This window comes from Urocitellus parryii, chromosome 9 (genome assembly GCF_045843805.1).
Source record: "Urocitellus parryii isolate mUroPar1 chromosome 9, mUroPar1.hap1, whole genome shotgun sequence".
NCBI classification, from domain to species: domain Eukaryota; kingdom Metazoa; phylum Chordata; class Mammalia; order Rodentia; family Sciuridae; genus Urocitellus; species Urocitellus parryii.
The window spans coordinates 33,705,414-33,726,682 of NC_135539.1; the positions used below are offsets into that span (position 1 = coordinate 33,705,414).

The window sequence follows — 21,269 nt, forward strand, 5'->3', positions numbered from 1 at the left end:
GCCATTGTGAAGCAAGAGATCAGTGTCACTCAAATCGTTTTTCATTTCCAATGATAACACCTCATTCTGTGAATTTCCATTTACATCAACTGCAGACTTATCCATCCAGAAAGGTATATCTGCTGGGCAAGGGCTCTCCTTCTGTGTTCTTTTCTTAAGGCTACATAATTGTTTGTACCAGTCATCTCCTCCCTCCCCCTTTGCTTCTATCAGGCAGGTGCCGAGGGTCCCTCCTCCGTCCCTCATGTTTTGTATTCTTTGATGCAGTGAGCCTGGGGTAACACCTTTGTCAATCAGGGGAGGGCCTTCAGTGGATCTCAATATGAACCTGGAAAAGACAATCATGTTAAAATTCTACAATGAAGCTAGAGAGTCTTAATAGTGTCTGCACACATCAAACATTTCCTAACATAAGATCTAACAAACTATAGAGTACCAACAATTCCTGCATTAGGACAAAAAGACAGAATGACAGACCACCTAATAGAGATTAAACAATAACCCAGCACATTACAAATACATTATTTCCTACAAACATATAAAAATAAGAAAAGTAGGCTTGGTGTATAGGTCAGGGGGAGAGTCTGCCTGAATGCATGCAGAATACCCTGGGTTCAGTTCAATTCCCAGGATGATATTAAAAAAAAAAAAAAAAAAAGGCACAAAATTCTGAGGCTTTGTACTTTCATGCCAAAGAGTATGAGAAAATGTTTATATAGATTCAATAAAAATCTGTCTTTAGCCAGGATTTACTGTATGACTCTATTATACAACCAAGGCCTTAATGGAAGTATCATATTTGAGCTTCTTGGTGTGATAAGTCACTCTTAGGAAAAGAAGGTTGATATTATTTACAGATCCAACATCTATAAGTGCTTACCCCAAAAATCAACCTGAAGTCCTCTCCAGTAAGACCCCAGTTTTCAGGTGGTTTTAAGATCACTTCCTGGCAGGCCAGGAACCTCAGCAAACATACAGCCTCATTAAGAAAAGAATTTATGGGGCTGGGGTTGTGGCTCAGCGGTAGAGCACCTACCTAGCAAGCATGAGACCCTGGGTTCAATCCTCAGCACCACATTAAAAAAATAAATAAGTGAAATAAAGTATTGTGTCCAACTACAACTAAAAAATAAATATTAAAAAAAAGCCTAAATTTAAAAAAAAGAAAAGAATTTATCCAGACTTACAGGTACTGCAGGTAAATACACGGCAGTTTCTTGGGTTTAGTTTACCAACTTCAGATTTGAAAAAAAAAAAAAAAAGAGGCTTTAAAGCTCCATCTGAGATTCCTCATGAAAACCTCTGCACAGTGACCTGTACCATAGTAGGAGTTCAATATACAGTGAGAGTACACTTAAGGTGGCTAATGGCCAATCAAAACTCTTGTTGCACCTACAAACCTAAAGAGGCCAGACTGTTCTGTGATCAAGAATCATCTGTCTTTGTCATTATTACACTCCAAATGGGGAAGATGTCAAGAAGAATCATGAAAGGCTCTAAATGGAACAAAAAGCAAGATTACTCGCTGTGCTCTCCAGTGTATCCTTCTAGGTTCTCTAATTTTATAGGGAACTGTAGCTTTCCGTGTCTTTGATTGGCTTTACAACTCTGTAAATTATCAAAAACTCTTAAGAGTAAGGCTAGTAAATTCCTGTCCAAAGGAATGAAAATTGTGCCTTGTATGATACAATTAATTAATGCCTGTCAATATTGACCAGTTTTATGTCTTATCTATTTGTAAATTCACATTAGCATTTTTTTTCTTTTCAGGAGACAGGGTCTTGCTATGTTGCCCAGACTGGCCTGGAACTACTGGACTCCAGTGATTCTTCAGCCTGTCTCCCATGCAGCTGGACTACAGGCACATGCCATTGTCCAGCTCCAGATTAACATTCTAGATTGCATGCATGTTATCTGAATTCTCCTTTAATCTGATTGTAACATCTTACTAGTTCCCTAATATATATAATATTGATAAGCTAAATAAAATCTTGGACACATGCTGTTTTTATTAAAAAATAAAAACAGATTATTAATATGAAAATAGATATAGTATTTCTAAGCTAGCCTATAAAATAGCAATCTTGTTGAAATGTAATAACTCTACCAACAGGAAGGGCCATAAGTGAGAACACCTTGTCTTCCACAGCGAGAAGACAAACACAAAGCCTAAAAAATGAAAAACCAAGAAGCAACACAAGCATGTAATTTAGCAATAGTGAAGCAAGCAGTGAAGAGAACCAGCCCCAGCTGAAAGTGGTGGCTACAGACAGGATGATTTCTTTGAACCAATCTTTTGCTTTTTTTCTCTGAAGCAATCTAGGGAACCAGGAGACTCCGCCATTCCTACCCGCTACTGGGGATTTATCCCAGAGGCACTTATCACTGAGCCACTCCCTCAACCCTTTTTATTTTTTGACATCTTAGGGTCTAAGTTGCTTAGGCTGGCCTCAAACTTGTGATCCTCTTGCCACAGCTTCCTGAATTGCTGGGATTATAGGTGTGCACCACTATGCCCAGCTGGAACCAGTAGACTCTTAAAGCTGTATGAGCCGGGCATGGTGGCACACGCATATAATCCCAGTGACTCTGGATGCTGAGGCAGGAGGATCACAAGTTCAAAGCCAGCCTCAGCAACTTGGCAAAGTCCTGAGCAACTCAGTGAGACCTTGTCTCAAAATAAGACATAAAAAGGGCTGGGGATGCTGCTCAGTTGTTAAGCATCCGTGGGTTTAATTCCTGGTACCAAAAAAACCACAACACCCTAGATAAATGTGTAACTGTGTAAATTTTCTTCCTTCCTCCCTCCCTCCCTTTTTAATTTGAGTATACTAAAAAGAAAATAACTTTAGAGCCAGGTGTAGTAGTTCATACCTGTAAACCCAGCTATACAGGAAGCTGAGGCAGGAGAATCAAAAGGTCAAGGCCAGCCTTAGCAACTTAGAGACACCCTGTGTCAAAACAAATAAAAAGGGCTAGAGATGTATCTCAGTGGAAGGGCACCCCTGAGTTAAATCCTGAGAGAGATAGAGAGAGAGAGAGAGAGAGAGAGAGAGAGAGAGAACACTAGTGCATTATTGGAGGCTTAAACAGAAAACAAGCAGAGCTGAGGAATGGAGCCACGGAGCTAAACAGCCCAGAGTTAGAAAGGCACTGACCACTGTCACAATGAGCTGGGTCTTCATGGAGAAGCAGTGAAGAATTTTTAGCAAGGAAATGATGGCTAGTTTTACATTTTTAGGTGAATCACCCTGGCTGCATTGTGGTGGACAAACTGGAAAGAAGCCACAGCAAAAAGGCCATTTATATATTTATATATATATATATATATATATATATATATATATATATATATATATATATATATATATATCCCCCCGCCTTTTTCTCTTTGTGGTACTGGGGCTTGAATCTAGGGGCACTCTACCACTGAGCTACACTCTCAGCACTTTATTTTTGAGACAGGGTCTAAGTTGCCCAGTCTGGCCTCAAACTTGGGATCCTCCTGCCTTAGCCTTCCAAGTAGCTGGAACTACAGACATGTGCCACTGCAACCAGCCCTAAGTACATTTTAATAATAATTTAAAAGTTTTTTTTTTTAATTTTATTTATTTATTTATTTTTTAATATTTATTTTTTAGTTTTCCGCGCACACAACATCTTTCTTTGTATGTGGTGCTGAGGATCGAACCTGGACCGCACGCATGGCAGGCGAGCGCGCTACCCCTTGAGCCACATCCCCAGCCCCTTAAAAGTATTTTAAATTAAGAAAAAAACAGGTTATTTAATATGGAACAACTCTCAGGAAAATTAGTTCCTAACCACTTTTATTATATCCTTTTACAAGGACTTAATATCATTCAGAAAGATGAAATATTTCCAGAATTGTGTTAAAATATTTTAAATGAGGCAATTAAAATAATCATGTATTTAATGATAGAGTAATCATGTATTTAATCATGACAGAATAAACCATTCCCTGAAGTTCTTCTAATTCTTTAGTAAATTCAGTAATAAGCTAGTATTAAATTCTCTTACCAAAAATACTTCAACAGGTCATTGATAACATTTTGGTTCAAAGCCTTAAACTGAACCCTCCTGATATTAGACTGTTAAATATAGTACTTACATTTTGAGAGCCAAAAATAACTTCCAAATGACTTCTAGATATATTTAATAGCCATTTGTGAATTACTTTGCAGTTTATTCTCACTATACTAGATATACACAAGTGATATACACAAGTGTATATCTAGTATAGTGAGAATAAACTGCAAAGCAATTCACAAATGTATCTATACATTCATAGTGTATCTATAATACCCTCCTTGATTCCAGGCCTCATCATCCTCCACCCTCCATCCAAGTCTACCAAATAACAGCATAAATTATGGCAAACAAACTTGTCTATCAAAACACCAGTGAGGGAAGGAGTCTACTTTGAAGTTCAATGGGAAAAATAAAGTGCAGTACTGGGAATAAATTCCTGAACTTCTATCCCCTTGCTCTCCATCAAAGATAAGGGCTGAGAGGGGCAATGTGCTCAGGGAAAAGAGACTGTCCAGGTAGGTCCACAAGCCTCAAGAAACCCTCTTCTACACAAATCCCTGCCCCTGTTGGAGGCAGCCAGCCTGCTGGATGACAATAGGACTGACCCAATTAAGCAGCTGCTGCCCTCTTGGATGCTTGTCCCCTTACCTGCCCTAACCCTGGCTATTCATGGCCTGCAGCAACTGACATTGGACTACACTGCTTTGTAAACTAAAAATATCCTGGCCCCAATATTTCTAAAAGCAAGTTGGCAAGGCTACTCCTAAAGGGGACACGGGAAGTCACTGCTAAAATGAGCAGAGCGCTAATGGGACTCAAGCAGGATCCTAGGTGCTGATGGCTCGCACACACACTCAAAGACAAACTGGCTTCACCCTGCCTGTAGGTGTGAGCGTTGGTATGTTTACTGCAGTATCACTGTGCCTGTGACTAAGATGATCAGGCTGGAGGTGGCTGAAACAAATGCCCCATATGTCTACATAGCTTAGAAGATGAGAAGCAAAAATGACTCCATCATTTCTAAATTAAGCAGACTCATAACCAAAGAGAACACACCTCAGAGTTCCTGCTACTGATCTTGCAGCACAGCTCAATTTCACCTAACCTTCCAAAACCAGCTGTGCCAACTCTACGACCACCTCCCTATTTCCTGATCACCTGGATGCTCAAAGGTGCGCTGAGGTGGAATGGACTCGGGTACAACTCAAGAGACCAGGCTATTCACCATGCTCAGGGAAATTGAGATTTCCAGGATGCTGTGAGGATTCATTGTGAGAAAGCACCCAGCATCCCATGGGCATCCAATTAGCCAGCAGCTATTGTTACCAGTATCAAAATACTGAAGCAGAATAGAATGAAAGACAGAAAGCTGCTGAGAGGTTCAGTAAAATGGAGACTTTTTTTTTTTTTTAAAAAAAGACTGCTGCGTATGGCAACATGAAAGTGACCTCAATATGGGCAAGTGCAATGGAATGGAGTAGAATGGCAAAGGCCTGGCCCAGGCTGGTGGAGGTTGAAGAGCAAGTACAGCCCACCCAAGGGAGACCCTGACATGGTGAGGGCAACACTACTGAACAGCTTCCATGGAGCACAAGCTCCCAACAACAACTACAAATGTTGCCAAGCACAGTGACCCATGCCTACTGTAATCCCAGTGACTTAGGAGGCTGAGGCAGGACTGCACATTTGAGGCCAGCCACAGAAACTTAGTGAGACCCTATCTCAAAATGAAGAATAAAAAGGGCTGGGGCTATTAACTCTGTGATAGAGCACCCCTGGTATATAATAAAATATACCACAAAAAATAAACAAAGAAAATAGAATAAAATAATAAGGCTGGGAAGGTAGTAAAGTGGCAGAGTGCTTGCCTAGCAATGGGAGACCTGGGTTGAATTCCTAATACTGCAAAACACAAAAGCAGCAAGTCAAATTATGTCATAAACCTCAGCTTAAAAACTTATTTCCTGCCATACTTAGAGTACCACCCAAAGTCCTTACAAAGGAACACAAAACTGTCCTCCCCACTTTCTGTGCCTGTTACTTTGGGGGCTCCTCCTATTCTCTTTTCTTGGTCAATCCCAATGGCTTTCTTGCCACTTTCACTCAAGGATCTGTATGCCTCCAGGTTATCATCATGAGCAGACAAGAACAGAAATTAAGAACAGGCATTTGGGAAATTTAATGGCAACTAAACATTACCACAACATCCAAGGATAGTTCTGTTAATTACTCTCTTAAAAACTGCAGTAAAATACACACAACATAAAATTTAGTATCTTAACCATCTCTAAATGTAAAGTTCAGTAGCATTAAAATATTCACCTTATGCAACCATCACCACCACTCACCTCTAGAACTTTATCTCCTCAAAACTAAAGCTCTGTACCAACTAAACACGAGCTCCCTACCGTCCTATTTTCTGTGTCTATGAATCTGACTGCTTGAGGGACTTCATGTTAAGTGGAATTCATACAGTATTTGTCCTTTAGTGACCAGTTTATCTCACTTAGTATAATGCCCTCAAAGTTCATCCACGAAATAGCATGTATCAGAATTTCCTTCCTTTTTAAAACTGCCTAATATTCTGCTGTCTGAATAACATTCCACTTCAAACAGACCACATTTTGTTTGTCTATCTATTCACCTGTCAATGGATACTTCAATTATTTCTACTGCTTAGCTATTGTGAATAATGTTGCTATGAATATGAATTTGGAAGCACAAGTATTTGAGTCTGCTTTCATCTCTTTTGTATATAACCAGAATTCCTGGGTCATATGGTAAAATTCAATGTTTAACTTTCTGAAGAACCACCAAACTGCTTTTCATGGCAGCTGCACCATTTTATATTCCCACCTGTGACACACAAGAGATCCAATTTCTATACATCCTTGCCAACATGTGTTTTTCTTCTTTTTTTTTTTTTTTTGAACCAGAAACTGAACCTAGGGGCACTTAACCACTGAGTCACATCCACAACTCTCTTTATTTTTTTGAGACAAGGTCTAAGTTGCTTAAGGCCTCACTAAGTTGGTGAGGCTGGCTTTGACCTTGTGATCCTCCTGTCTCAGCCTCCCAAGTCACTGTGCATGGCACTTCTCCCATATCTTTTTAAAAACAACAGCCATCCTAACAGGTGCAAAGTGTTACCTCATTGTGGTTGACTTATTTCCCTTAGAGTTGAACATTTTTTCATGGACTTATTGGCCATCTGTATATCTTCTTTTCAGAGAAATCTCTAGTCAAGTCCTTTGTCAATTTTTGGACTGGGTTTGTTTTTCAAGTTATATGAGTTCTTTATATATTCAGGCTATCAATCCTTTCTCAAATATGTGATTAGTAAATACTTTCTCCCATTCTGTGAGTGTTCTCTTTCACTATCTGGGTGCTGAGGATCCAACCCAGGGCTTCACACGTGTTAAGCACCCACTTTACCACTGAGCTACACCCCAGCTCCTCCAGCTTTGTCTGATGCATGTAGAAATAATTCATTTTTATCATATCCTACAAAGCTATCAGGAGGTGAAGACAATGGCCTTTCTCCACAAGTCATCTGAGAAGCAAGGCTCAGGTTCTCCCCTGGGCTTGCAGTGCCTCCCCAGGCAATGACAGGCTTGTTAATGAGAATTTTCAAATGGGTAATAGATCAGGGTTCACTGTTGTTTGTTTTCATGTGATGGGGATTGAATCCAGGGCCTTGCACATTCTAAGCACATACTCTATCACTGAACAACACCTTCAGCAATAAATTGTTTTTAAGCTTCCCCCCACCTCACTGTATATATGGCAGTTATCTTTTAACATTAGTAAATAGAGACTGAATTCATATACCTTAATATCTGCTTGAACCATTATATAATTAAGTGTAGGATTCTAGAAATGAGTTGAGGATATAGGTGTTTGCTATCCTAGTCTAGTTTTATATAGATTTACATTTTTCAAAATAAAAAATTTATGAAAAACTATGATTAAAGCATTCACTTGAAAGTCAGAAAAAATTCCATAGTATTTGTTTCCTATACTTTTGGTATTTAACATCTCAAGTACACAATTGGTTCATTATTTTGAAGTCAGAACTCTTAAGCTTGAATTCACTCTTTTGACCTGATATATTAAGCTTTTGCAAAGCTTATAAAGTTTTCTTAATAGTCTATAATTTCACCCAATTTTCTTTGAGGGGTCTGATGTAAATCAAGTAACACAGTAAAACTCATTTCAAGCAGCAATTAACCCTGGGAATGGGGGGGTCTCAGGATTTTTACTACTTTTTTAAATAGTTCAACCAGGTGTGGTGGCCCGTGCCTATAATCCCAGTGACACATGAAAGGCTGAGGCAGGAAGATCACAAGTTCAGGACAACCTGAGCAATTTAGCAAGACCCTGCCTCAAAATAAAAATAAAAAATGGCTGGATGTATAGTGATAGAGTGCCCCTAAGTTAAATCCCCAGTACCACATAAAATTAAACAAAAATTTTCAGACATAAGATCATTTCAGTCAAAGTCTTAAGTCCTTCAATGCCTGCAAACCACAGTAGCTGCCTCAAATCCTCTCAGTTTAAATCTTCTCACAACTGCTCCAGCCCCATCAGCCTCCTGCCATTTCTGGAACACACCAGGTTTGTCCCAGGTGTGGGGCCTTGGTTGTAGCTGTTCCCTCGGCATGACACTCCTTCAACCTAGATATCTCCATGGCTGAAGCTTTCACCTCCTCCAAGATTTCGCTCAAAATGTCACCTTCTCAGTGGGGCCCACTGTCTGCCCTATTTAAAATGCCAACCAGCTCCCTACCTTCCTTGGGATGCAAAAGAATAAAGATTTCCAAGTAATAAGTAAAACCTATGGAGCTATGGATTTAGAGAGTCATTCAGAGACACTGAGAGAGAGAGGCTAGGAAGAACCAGAAGACAGGCAGCAGCCACAGGAAGGTTCACAGGCTGGGACAGCATTGAGCAGTTCAGCAAAAGGCTGTTAATGAAACAAGGGCACTGCTTGGTTTGACCATAACCACCAACCTTCACAATATCTTCCTTTCTCTGTTCTTTTTCAGGCCTTCTCTCCTGATGTTTATAAGAATCTGAGTGACCTGGGATTAACATGCTTGATCTTCTCACAGGTCATATAACTGAAAAGTTTGGGCATGATTTGTAAATTACCACAGGTTCCTGGTGCCATTTCTTGTTTTGTTACTACATTTGGTATTTAGTACAGATTCTCCCTTTGTGACTGCCTTGTACCTCAGCTTCTGTATAAATAAGTAGGATGCTACTAACTCCAGGGATTAAGATTTGCTTAGAAATATCACTTTTACATCATAACACTCTCAGTCTACAAAGCCCTTTTGCATCTCTTTTCTCATTCAATCATCTTTCATACTGAAGAGGTAGTAAATCCCCTTAAAATGACTCACTACTCTACAATCAAGAGATTTGAGGGTCCTAAGTAAACATGTAGAAAATGAAATCCTTTAAGACTTATGCTTCCTAAATAGATTCTAACACCCCTAATCGAAGGGGATGGGTACAACATGCTTGAGAAAAAAAGGGCATGAGCTGGGGCTGTCCCCCTTACTCGGATTCTATTTCCTGGTGCCATATTCCATTTCTTGTTCCCTTTACTAGAGGCCAGAATAATTAAACCCCTAAACCAGTTAAGTTAGTGATTGTTCACAAATGAACATAAACTCTAAAACCTGCAGGGGAGCTTACAGTAGCCAATTTAAGTATTACAGTTGTAAAACATACCATTATCTCACCCACAGGTTGTGAGACAGATGCTTGTTGCACCTGATGAAACCCAGGATTCAAGTCTAAAATTCTGTGCAGTTCTGAGAAATCCCTTCTCCAAGGTACCTGGTCATCATCTCCATACCACCCTCCCTTTGTACGCACGTGTCCCTGAATTAAGAGCCCACCATTCAGCTCCCCATATTCGCAGCTCTACTGTGCCTGGACTATCTACCACTTGATGTCAAGCTCACCAAGTACCCATTCGGGGTTTCTGGGATTGGTGTATCTGCACTCACTGACTGCCCACACCACTCTTATTATAGATCCAATTTCCCTCCTCCAAAATGCACTTGCCCTCAATTATTACAGTGCAGAGTTCTTGTTATGAAATTTGTATTTGAATAACCTTTCCAGAGATGATCTCACTGTCCTACAAACAAACGTACTATTTGGAAACCACAAGCGTCTCAGTGATATGAAGTCCTTTACTGTTTATTACCTATAAAACAAATGAGCCTTCAGCACATCTGCAATAAAGACAGCAGATGCAAGATGATGGCGATATGGTGATTTCCAAAGTCCTCTCTGAAAGGAGAGCTAAAGAATTAAAGTGTAAGACCAGCATTCAGGTTGAAAGAACTTGGGTGAATGCACAGAGGCAGGAAGGGGCTCTGTGCAAGCAGTTAGGCAGCCCCGGGCAAGCAGAGTAAGCATGGTATAAGGCATGTGACAGGCAACAGATATGTGGAAGCCAGATCTGCAGGGTAAGAAATGTGAATGGCTCCAGGGGAGCTGTTTTAAGGATGGCCAGACCCAACTTAGTGTTTCAAAGACTTCTCTTGGGCTGGGGGTGTGGGTCAGTGATAGAACCCCAGCCCTGGGTTCAATCCCTAGCACAGCAAAAAGCCAAAACAAAAAACTTTTGAGCTGGGTACTGTGGTGCACACCTGTAATCCCCGCTGCACCAGAGGGTGAGGCAGGAGGATCTAGAGTTCAAAGCCAGCTCAACAAAAAGTGAGGCACTAAGCAACTCAGAGACCTTGTCTCTAAACAAAATACAAAATAGAGCTGGAGATGTGGCTCAGGGGTCAAATGCCCCCACGTTCAATCCCTGGTACCCAAAAAACTGAATTGCCCAGTGGAGAACAGATAAAGGATACTGAAATAGTTCAGACAGGTGATTAGTTTAGATTAGAAAGGTGATCATAAATAAGAGAAGTGGATATTTAAGAAAGTTCTTTTTTAAATGATACAAAACACGGTAATCTTCAACATACCAGTATTATGTAGGTGTTCTTACAGTCCTTCTTGTGACTTTATAAATGACTACAAATCATATGTAACTCTAGACATAAGGTTCCTAAGTGGGAGCTTGGGGGTCAGATACAGCCTGCATATACTTTTCTCTTTGTCCACTTTCCAAAAAAAATCCAAGTTAACCTGATACCTAAAAATCAGGACATCTGATTTCTCTAAGATCACTAGATCTGGCCAATACTGGGCCCATGTTTCCTCAGGGTGGTAACTGGCTAGAGCACAGGCTTTCTGGTTTACCTTAATCTCAAAACTCAGCACCCTTTATTCATTTATACCACCTGCTGCAAAGATATTTGGGTTTCTACTCCTTCAGCCTGGTACTGCTTATGGATGCCAAAAGTCTTTTCTTACATAAAAGTATGTCAATGGGACCTTAAAATAAAGACATGTTCACTTTCACTCACTTTTTTTTTTTTTTTTTTTTTTGTACCAGGGATTTAACCCAGGGTTGCTTAGCCCCTGAGCCACATTCCCATCCCTTTTAATTTTGAGACAGGATTTCCACAGGGCCCTGTGATGTGCCAAGGCTAGTCTGGAACTTTCGATCCTCCTATCTCAGCACAAGTCACTGGGATTACAGGCATGAACCACCATGCTAACCCTTAATACAATTTTGATCAATAGTTGGCTTTAGGCTTCATGTAGTCTATCATCACCTGTGCCAGGGACCAAAAACCTGAAGATACACCAATTACACTGATACGACCAAACCAGAGAAAAACCTGGTACTACTGCTCAAACTAACTCATTTTGCATATCAGTGCTAAGTACTGTTGGACAGTTAGCTCCCCAAAGCCTGGGACACTCCGAGGTGTGAAAAAAGAAATGCAAATGAAGCTCAGTATCTAGCCATTTTTCTTTGAGGAAGGATTCCCAAATTGACACCTTCCCCTTCTGCTAGAAAAAAGGCATCTGCTAATTCAAGAGTTGTAGAAATGTCAGTCATTTACAGCGAAAGTGGCCGGTGAGCGCCCTTTTATTTCACATCTGAATTGTTTTGGCACTCTTGAAACCTTTTACGTCTCTACCTCCTCCACTTCATTCTCTCAACTTTATCCCCACCTCACTTCAACCCCCACCCCAACCCCTAGGCTAGAATGAATTAGATACGTGATCAAAACATCATTATCTTGCAATCTATCTTAAGCTATTAAGATAATATTAAAAAACCTCCCAAAGTTTGGGAACCTGAAAATTTACCCATAAATACACCAACAGAACCCAACAATTTGTCATCTTCAGGGCAAAACGTCCTTTTCAGGACCTTTCGGGCCGGTGCTACCTCCTCCGACCCCACCCCCAGGTGTGGTACCTGCAACCTGAGCCTTATTTGCAAAAGGCGGATAACAACCTCAGTGGGTTTTTTTTCTCGAATGGGGTTGCATGAGAAAATGCACGGTGCTTGGCACACACACAGGCTCCAACCGATAGTGGCTACCATGGGCATCTGCATCCCTCTGGGCCTTTCGGGGAGGGCCAGGCCCGGGAGACCCGGCGGGCGCGGCTCACCCACCTGCAGGCGCACGTTAAGCATCATGGAAGCCACGATGTAGAGGTAGGGGAAGTTGATACGCAGCCGCCAGGCCAGGTCGAAGAAGATAAGCAGTGTGCGGGTCAGCCCCTTGCAGAAGACCCCATAGGAGCGGGCGGCGGCCGAGCGCGAGAGGCGGACAGCCAGGCCCGACAGAGCCGCCGCCATATAGAGACCGGCGCTCCCACTGCCCGCCCGCCCGCCGTCCCTCTCCGCGCCGCGTCGTCCCGGGCCTTCGCCCCGGCCGCTGTCCTGCGCACGGCGCGCTCAGGGAGCGAGGGAGGCGGCGGTGAGGCCGGCGGGCGGGCGGGCCACTGGGCAGCCGAGTCCGCGCGTCACGCTAGGGAAGCGCCTCCGCGAGCCGCCGCCTGGTCCCGGCCCGGCCGCGCGGCCTGACGTCACAAAGCCCGCCCCGCGCCTGCGCGGCCCACAGGCCACACCCAGCCACGCCCCCGCCCCTTCCAGCAGGTGAGGCGCGCATGCGTGGGCGAAAGGGCGTAGGGGAGCGATGCTGGTGTGTTGTCTCCGGCTGCCCCCTATGGGTGAGCCTAAGAATAAAAACAAAGGGAGGAGGTGAGCGGTGCGATGGCCGCAGGACAAAATGAATGTACTTTATGCCTCTTAAAAAACGGTGACAGTGGTAAATTTTATGTTACCTATGTTTGATCACAATTTCAAAAAGCGAAAGAGTCCTTTGGGAGTCTAACTGGTAGTCTATTCTCCCTATGGATTGGAATTCCGGCCATTCTTGTTCAATGTCTAATTATATAGAGTTTAATCTTGTAATAAGTTTAATTTTATTTGAACCACCTGATGTGAAAAGTAAAAATACTTAAGCGTCCAAAACTTCTAGTGTCCTGAGGCTTTTTGTATAGTTTTAACATTGCTAATTAGAAATCTAGGTTTCTGTTGAAAATTTGCTATTCCTTCCTTCTAGTTTCTGACAAAATATTTCTTGTCATAATACGTCTGCCCACCCGATGAGAAAGTCTGAGGATTTGGTAAGGGTGGAAAAAAGATTTCCTTGATGAAATAACCTTTAAGTAAGCCACAGTAGAAAGTAAGCATGTAAAAAATGAGTTTATTTCATGTTGAAATCCTTTGTCCCCAAATGGATTCATATTCAAAATCATTCTTTTAAATATTTATGTACCTGTACTTCAAAGAGGAAGATTATAAATCATAAAGAATGTTTCTAGTATTGTCATTTAATGTTACTTTAATGTCTATTGTATAATTGTCTATATTTACTATCCATTGCATTTCAGGGAAATATATTAAGTAGAAATTTTGGGGTTTTTACCTTTTGGGCTACCTTTATTATTAAAATAATATTTTTTCAAAAAATTCACAAATCTTTAGTTTCCCTTATTTTTCCAGCGTTACATTTCAGCACGGTTATGGTTGACATTAAAATACTCATTTCCCTTTTTATGTAAGCTATTTTTTTTTCTTTCAGTGCACATTGGATGCTATCTTTGAGCACTGAAGAAAACATGCTGCTTGAATTATCATTGTTTTTCAAGTGATCCCTTTAAAAACAGCAAAATGGAAAAATCTTTAGGCAATCTTTCAGGCAAATAAAGATTTTTAAAGACTGGAGTCTTTGGAGGAAAATTTTCCAGAAGACACAAGATCAATTTGGCAGTGTGTCAACAGGTTTGGATCAGCTAAATTTATTGTCAGGCTTGTAAAATCTGGTGGAGAACTGGCAGTCCAATTAATCTGAACTATGTTGAAAGACCAGATGAGGTGTGGCCTTGTGAGACATATATATATATATATATATATATATATATATATATATATATATATATATATATATATATATCCTCCCTGGTTACTCATTTCTTTAAATGCCACTGAAGCAACAAGACATTTTAACAAGAGCTTTAGTTGCCATACACAATAGCACACAGATTTAACAAAAAGCTTAACTGAACTGGAGAGGAAGCCTGGTATCATTAGACATTCCTGAGATGTCAAAGGGAACACAAAGAAAAGGTAATAAGATTTCAAGTGTCAAATATAGCAGAGTTAACTGGTTCCAAGTTACAGTGCAGCTGGTAAGTTCGTCTAGGCTCACAACAGCATTCAAATCAGTCCTTCATGAAGCGTCTCTAGGAAGGCACTGCTGATCATAATTTGAGGAACAGACAGAACTAATTATAAGTCAGTGTGAAAAATATTTTCACAGAGGCGCAAAGCATTATGAGAAGATGCTAATGGAGAATAATTCTATTAACAACTGATCAACAGGATCCATCTGCTTTTCCTACAGTTTTCTCTCCTGCTAGCAAAGCTGTGTCTCAGGTAGAAATTAGTTGGTGTGAAAAGCAGACAGAAACTAGGTTCCAGATTCAGCAACTTCTCAGTGCTTCTGTGACCTGATTCTATAAAATGAGGATAAGGACACTCATCCTACAGGGTGTTTGTGAGAAGTAAATGAGATCAGGTTTGTAGTGTCAGGCACAGTTCCCGGCAGATAGAGGGCACCCAGAAAGTGGTAGCTATTCTCAGTGTCCTTGAGCCCTTAGACAGGATGCAAATTGGTAGATCCATTAATACTCATTATGATTAATAAAGTTAAATCACAGACCACAAGCAACCTGAAGAAGGAGGAGGGGCACGTGATGATGCTTCAGGAAGAGGGGATGAACATGCATGATCCAAAATGTGGGTCAAAAATAATTTCTATTCCTTTGCATATTCCTGGAAGGGTGGGGTAGATTTAAATATGTGAGTTCAGTTACCATTGTGACAAAGTGCAAGTTTCTAGTCTCCCTCAAAAGGGCTCTTGCCAGGTACCTTGGTGCATCATATCACACATCATATCACACGTCACAGATCAAGGTCAATGTGAATTGTTGACACCGTGTTAGGTACAAAGAATGCATAATGTTATGTGGAAAAGGTCAAAGGGAGAAAAGTATGCACAGAATTCCACTACTTACCTAAGAAAAGGAGGATATATAACATACATATATACACATGTGCATTACACACATGTAAATATGTATGAACACACATATTTGTGTTTTTGTTTGTTCTTTAAGTGAAAGAAGAAATCATAACTCTACTTTTAAGTGCTTACCTGTAAGAGGAAGGAAGGAATAGGGTAAAGGATATGGAGATAGGAGGCTGGGGCTATAGCTCAGTGGCAGAGCGCTTGCCTAGCATGTGTGAGGCACTAGGTTCAGTCCTCAGCACCACATTAAAAACAAAACAAAACAAAACAAAAAGCAAACTAAATAAAATAAAGTTGTTATGTCCATCTACAACTAAAATTAAGAAAAATTGAAAAAAAATGATATGGAGATAAATATTATACTTCTCTGGATATACCTTGTTTTGTAGAATTTGACTTTGGAATCATGCAAATGTCTTACACCATTATGAAACAAAATTACATTTTTAAACTTAAAACTTTGTCAGGTGTGGTGGTGTATGTCTGTAACCCCTGCAACTTGGGAGGCTGATACAGGAGGATTGCAAGTTTTGAGGTCAGCCTTAGCACTCAGTGAGGTCCTAAGCAACTTGGTGAGACACTGTGTCAAAAATAAAAAAAATAAAAATAAAGAGCTGGGGAGTGTCTCAGTGGTAAAGTGCCTTGGGTTCAGTTCCCAGTACCAAAAAATAAAAACTAAAAAAAAATTAAAACTTTAATTAAAAAAAAAAAAGTGTGTGTGTGTGTGTGTGTGTATGTGGTGCTGGGGATCGAACCCAGGGCCTTGTGCATGCAGCGCAAGGACTCTACCAACTGAGCTATATCCCCAGCCCAAAACTAATTTTTGAGAGCAAAATGAAAACAAATGAAAAATCTGTATATCCAGTTAGTAGCCTAACCACACACAAAGAGGAACTATACCAAGAAACATTAAATATAGTTTGGGATTAGCAACGTAGCCTAGCGATAGAGCACTTGCCTAGCATGCATGAGGCCCTGGGTTTGATCAACAAAATCTGTAATTTGACTGTATCCTCTGAAATGAAAAACTAGGATAAATTTCTAAGCTGTTTACAGTAATCATATGTTATGATTCTGAAAATCTTGTGTTGATAAATGAGAACAGGGATTTTTGACATAGGAGAAAGAAGTTAACAATACCAACTTGTCAAGATTCAATAAAAACAGTGTAGCCAAACCCTGATGTGGTGGTATGCTTATATCCCAGCTACTTGGGAGGATGAGGCAGGAAGATCGCAAGTCCAAGGCAAGCATAGGCAACTCACTGAGACCCTCAAAAATAAAATGAGCTGGGTGCAGTGGTGCCCACTTGTAATACCAGCAACTTGAGAGGTTGAGGCAAGAAGATCACAGGTTTGAGGCCAGCTTCAGCAACTTAGGGCCTAAACAACTTAACAAGATCCTAGTAAAAAGGGTTGGGGATGTGGCTCAGTGGTTAAACGCCATGGGTCCAGTTCCCTGTACCAAAATTAATTAATTAAATGGGCTGGGGATATAGCTCAGTGGTAGAGTGCCTCCAGGTTCAAGGTTCAATTTCAAGTACCACAACACACACACACACACACACACACAAAAATAAATAAATAAATAAATAAATAAATAAATAAATAAATAAACAAACCCAAAACACTGTAATCCTGAATTTGAATTGGATGTATGGCATGAAATGAGAGAGAGAGAGAGAGAGAGAGAGAGAGAGAGAGAGAGAGAGAGAGAGAGTGTTTTCCAGCTCTAGTCGCTGAAAAGCCCTAAGAATAGTGCTAGGGATAGTGACCACTCTAGTAGCAATGAGCACCTTTGGTGGCCAAATGCTACTTGGAGTCTCTGAATACCATATCTCACTAACAGATTCCAAATCTGAGGCAGAGCCCGGACCTTCTTGTCACACTAAATAGCAAGGAAGTTCTCAAAGACTAAAAGGGATGTGTCAGAAAGACTCAGAAGCCAACTGAAAGAGGCTCACACTGACCAAGAACAGGACAATTTGAGCATCCCTAAAGATACCAATTGCAGCAAAATGAAATGCACCAAATATGTGCAGCTCACTATGGTACCTGCATTTGTTTCCCAGGGATGCTGTATCAGATGACCACAGACTAGGTGGCTTAAATATCAGAAATTCATTCTTTTGTAGTTTGGGAGGCCACCAGTCTGAAATCAAGGTGGTGTCAGTGCCATGTTCTTCTAAAGGCTCTAGGAGAAGATCCTTCTTTGCCCTTTCTACCTTCTAGCATTGCTGGAAATCCTTGACATCCTTTGGTTTGTGTGAGTGCATAACTCCAATCCCTTCCTCTATCTTCACATAGACAAATTCCCTGTGTTTGTGTGTCCTCTCCTCAACTTATAAGGACACCAGCCACTGGGTTTAGGACCCACCCCACTCCAGTATGACCTCATCTTAACTCATGACTCCTACAAAGACCCTATTTCCAAATAAAATCATATTTGTGTTCATCATTTTTCTGTTACTATAACTAAATACCTGAGATAATCAACTTATGAAGAAAAAGGGTTGATTTGGGCTACAGTTTTGTAGGTTTTAATACATGATGACTTGGCCCCATTACTTTGGGCCTATGATAAGGCAGTATATCATGGTGGGAACATGTGGCAAAGCAAAACCACTCACCTCATCACCAGGGAGCAAAAAGAGATGGAAAGGAATAAGCTGGGGTCTCTTTTACCCCTGATGACTTAAGTACTTCCTACTAGGCCCCACTTCCTAAGGGTTCCACCACATGCCAATAGCACCACTCTGAGGACCACCCCTTTAACACATGGACCTTTTAGTGACATTCCAGATCCAACTATAGGTTAGATGTGGTGGCACATGCCTGTACCCAGGTACCCTGAAGGCTGAGGCAGGGGTATTTCAAGCTCAAGGCCAGCCTGGGCAACTTAGGGAGACCCTGTCTCAAAATAAAATTTTAAGGACTGGGGATATAGTTCAGTGGGACATTACTTTTCTAGGATGCGTGGGGCCCTAGGCTTAATACCCAGTACAATGGGGGAAAAAAAAAAGAATATCATTTTGCATCCCTTGATGAGTCAATGTCATCAAGGCCTGCTCACATTACAAAAATATGATCATGAAAAATGTCACACTGGACATGTGACTCTTGATGTAATACTCTTGGGAAAAAACTGGATCTATCCAAGCTCTACATCAATTTACCAGAAGAACATATAAAATGATTACACAGAGGAAGTCAGCAAAACCTAAAATATGATGACATTTAAAAGAAAATATTATTGCAAAAATAGGAAGAGAGGGCCAAGGGTATAGCTCAGTTGGTAGAGTGCTTGCCTCACATGTACAAAGCCCTGGGTTCAATCTCCAGCATGATAAAAAAAAAAAAAAAAAAAGGAACAGAAAAAGTAGAAGGGAGTTGAGATCTAATTTTAAAAAGAGAGAGAGAGAGAGACAGAGATCTGGAAAGTCCAGTGTATGGTCTTTCAAGAGTCAACGGATTGGCTGATTGGCATAGTGGTGAGCACCTGTAGTACCAGCTACTCAGGAGGCTGAGGCAGGAGGATCTCTTGAGCCCAAGAATTCAAAATTCAAAGTCAGAAAGCTAGCATGAATGACAGTGAAACCTTGCTTAAAAAAAAAAAAAAGTCAGCTGAATGTGGTGGCAAATGCCAATGATTAAAATTCAACTATAAAAAATTGAAATTATGATATACATATATTTCACTTGGCATCCACCGTTCCTGGCTCATAACTCTGCCCACCTGGCAAAACAAACCGTAGAAACGAAAATTTCTCTTTCTCAAGGTGAGTAATACATAGAAATTCTAATCTTCCCCCACCTTTCTGTCTTTGAGCTGCCATAAAGAATTTCTCTGACCTACCCTTGTCTAATAGTAGAGGATAAGACCCTTCTCATTCTAGAAGGGTGTTCCTGACCCACCCCCTGCTGGGAGAAATGCTGCACAGAGTATTCAAGAATCAGAACAAACAGGTCCCCCCTCCAAGGTCTGCCAGCAGTAGAGCCCACCCTTTGTGACCCAACATCTGTTTCTCTGTATCCTCTGTGACATCCTTTATGATAAAACAATACCTGTGTTTTCCTGAGTTCTGTGAGCTGCTCAGGCAAATTAATCGAACCCAAGGAGGGGACTGTAGGAACCTCATTTTAGTTGCTGAGGCTGGCTTCATTTTATAGCTATTTGGTCAGAAGCACAAGTCACAACCTGGAGCTTGTGCTCAGCACGTACAGTTAGAGAGGCAATCCCAGTGACTGAGCCCTCAACCTAGAGGGCCTGACTCGGTCTCCAGATAGACAGTGCTAGAATGGAATTCAGTGAGGGCATGCCCAGCAGGGTTTGCTGCAGAATTACTTGCTTGCTGGTGGGGAACTCCCTCCATGCTTTTTGAAGGGTCACAGAAGTCTTCTGTGTTGTGGTGTGAAAGCAAAGGGAAAATGGCTTAATTTTTCCAGCAAAGATTTATTAGGGCTGAGATGAAGCTCAGTGGTAAAGCACTTGCCTAGAATGTGCAAGGCCCTAGGTTGAAACCCCAAAGCAGCAAAAAAAACAAAAAAAGGGGGGAGATTAGGTAGGTATGATATGTAATTAAGGTTAAGTAACTCTTTTGTAAAAAGAGTTTATATTTCAGAAATACATTCTAAATATTTATAGACAATGTATGATATATGTAATTTACTCCCCACCCCCTTTTTAAAATATGTTTTAGTTATTGATAGACCTTTATTTTATTTATTTATATGTGGTGCTGAGAATTGAACCCAGTGCCTCACACATGCTAGGCAAGTGCACTACCACTGAGCCACACAGCCACAGCCCTTCCAGCCCCCCTTTTTAAAAATGGGAATTGAACCCAGGGGCGCTTTAATACTGATATACCTCCCCAGTTCTGTTTTATTTTTTTAATTTTTATTTTTTACTTTTTGTTACTGGGAATTGAACCCGAGAGCACTTAACCAGTAAGCCATATCCCTAGCCATTTTTCCTTTTTTTTTTTTTTTGGTACTCAGGATTGAACTCAGGGGCACTCAACCACTGAGCCACATCCCCAGCCCTAATTTGTATTTTATTTTTAGAGGCAGGATCTCACTAAGTTACCTAGCACCTCGCTTTTGCTGAGGCTGGCTTTGAATTCCCAATCCTCCTGCCTCAGCCTCCTGAGCCACTGGGTTTACAGGTGTGCACTATCATCCCAGCAAATGAGGTATTTCTGATGTCAAAGAATTATTAAGTGTGCTAGATGTGTCCTGTAATCAAAACCATTTTATTAAGTCTTTATCTTAGACATTTATACCGAAGTAATTATGAATGAAATCATATGATAAAGAGGGTTTGCTTTAAAATACTCCAATGTGAGGAATGATATTGGCCAAATTCTATTTTTACAATGTGTGAATGTACAAATATGTAGTAACAAATCCTACCTTTATGTACAACTACAATGCACCAATAAAAATATGGAAAGAAGAAACATAAATAGAGAAAGAATGGAAAAATAAAGTATTACAGTGTGGAAGGTGGGGAGTCACAGCGTTGGTCATGTGTCAATAGTAGTTGAAGTGGAGTGTAAGAGTTCTGGGCCTCAGGCGAGTGCAGTGCTGCACGCTTGTAATTCCAGAAGCTCAGTAGGCTGAGACAGGAGGATTTCAAAGCCAGCCTCAGCAAAAGTGAGGCACTAAACAACTC

The 21,269-nt window shown here is 40.9% G+C and overlaps 1 protein-coding gene across 1 annotated transcript; it reads right to left on the reverse strand.

Annotated features, from left to right (window-relative positions):
• Positions 1–216: 216 nt before the first annotated feature.
• Smim10l3 (small integral membrane protein 10 like 3) lies at positions 217–15,443 on the reverse strand. The gene is made up of 3 exons (XM_077802902.1): positions 15,434–15,443; positions 12,608–12,891; positions 217–328 (listed from the first exon to the last, which is right to left on the reverse strand). Exons 1-3 carry the CDS (start codon positions 15,441–15,443, stop codon positions 308–310), a joined length of 315 nt encoding a protein of 104 aa, XP_077659028.1. The 3' UTR covers positions 217–307.
• Between the last annotated feature and the right edge of the window lie 5,826 nt (positions 15,444–21,269).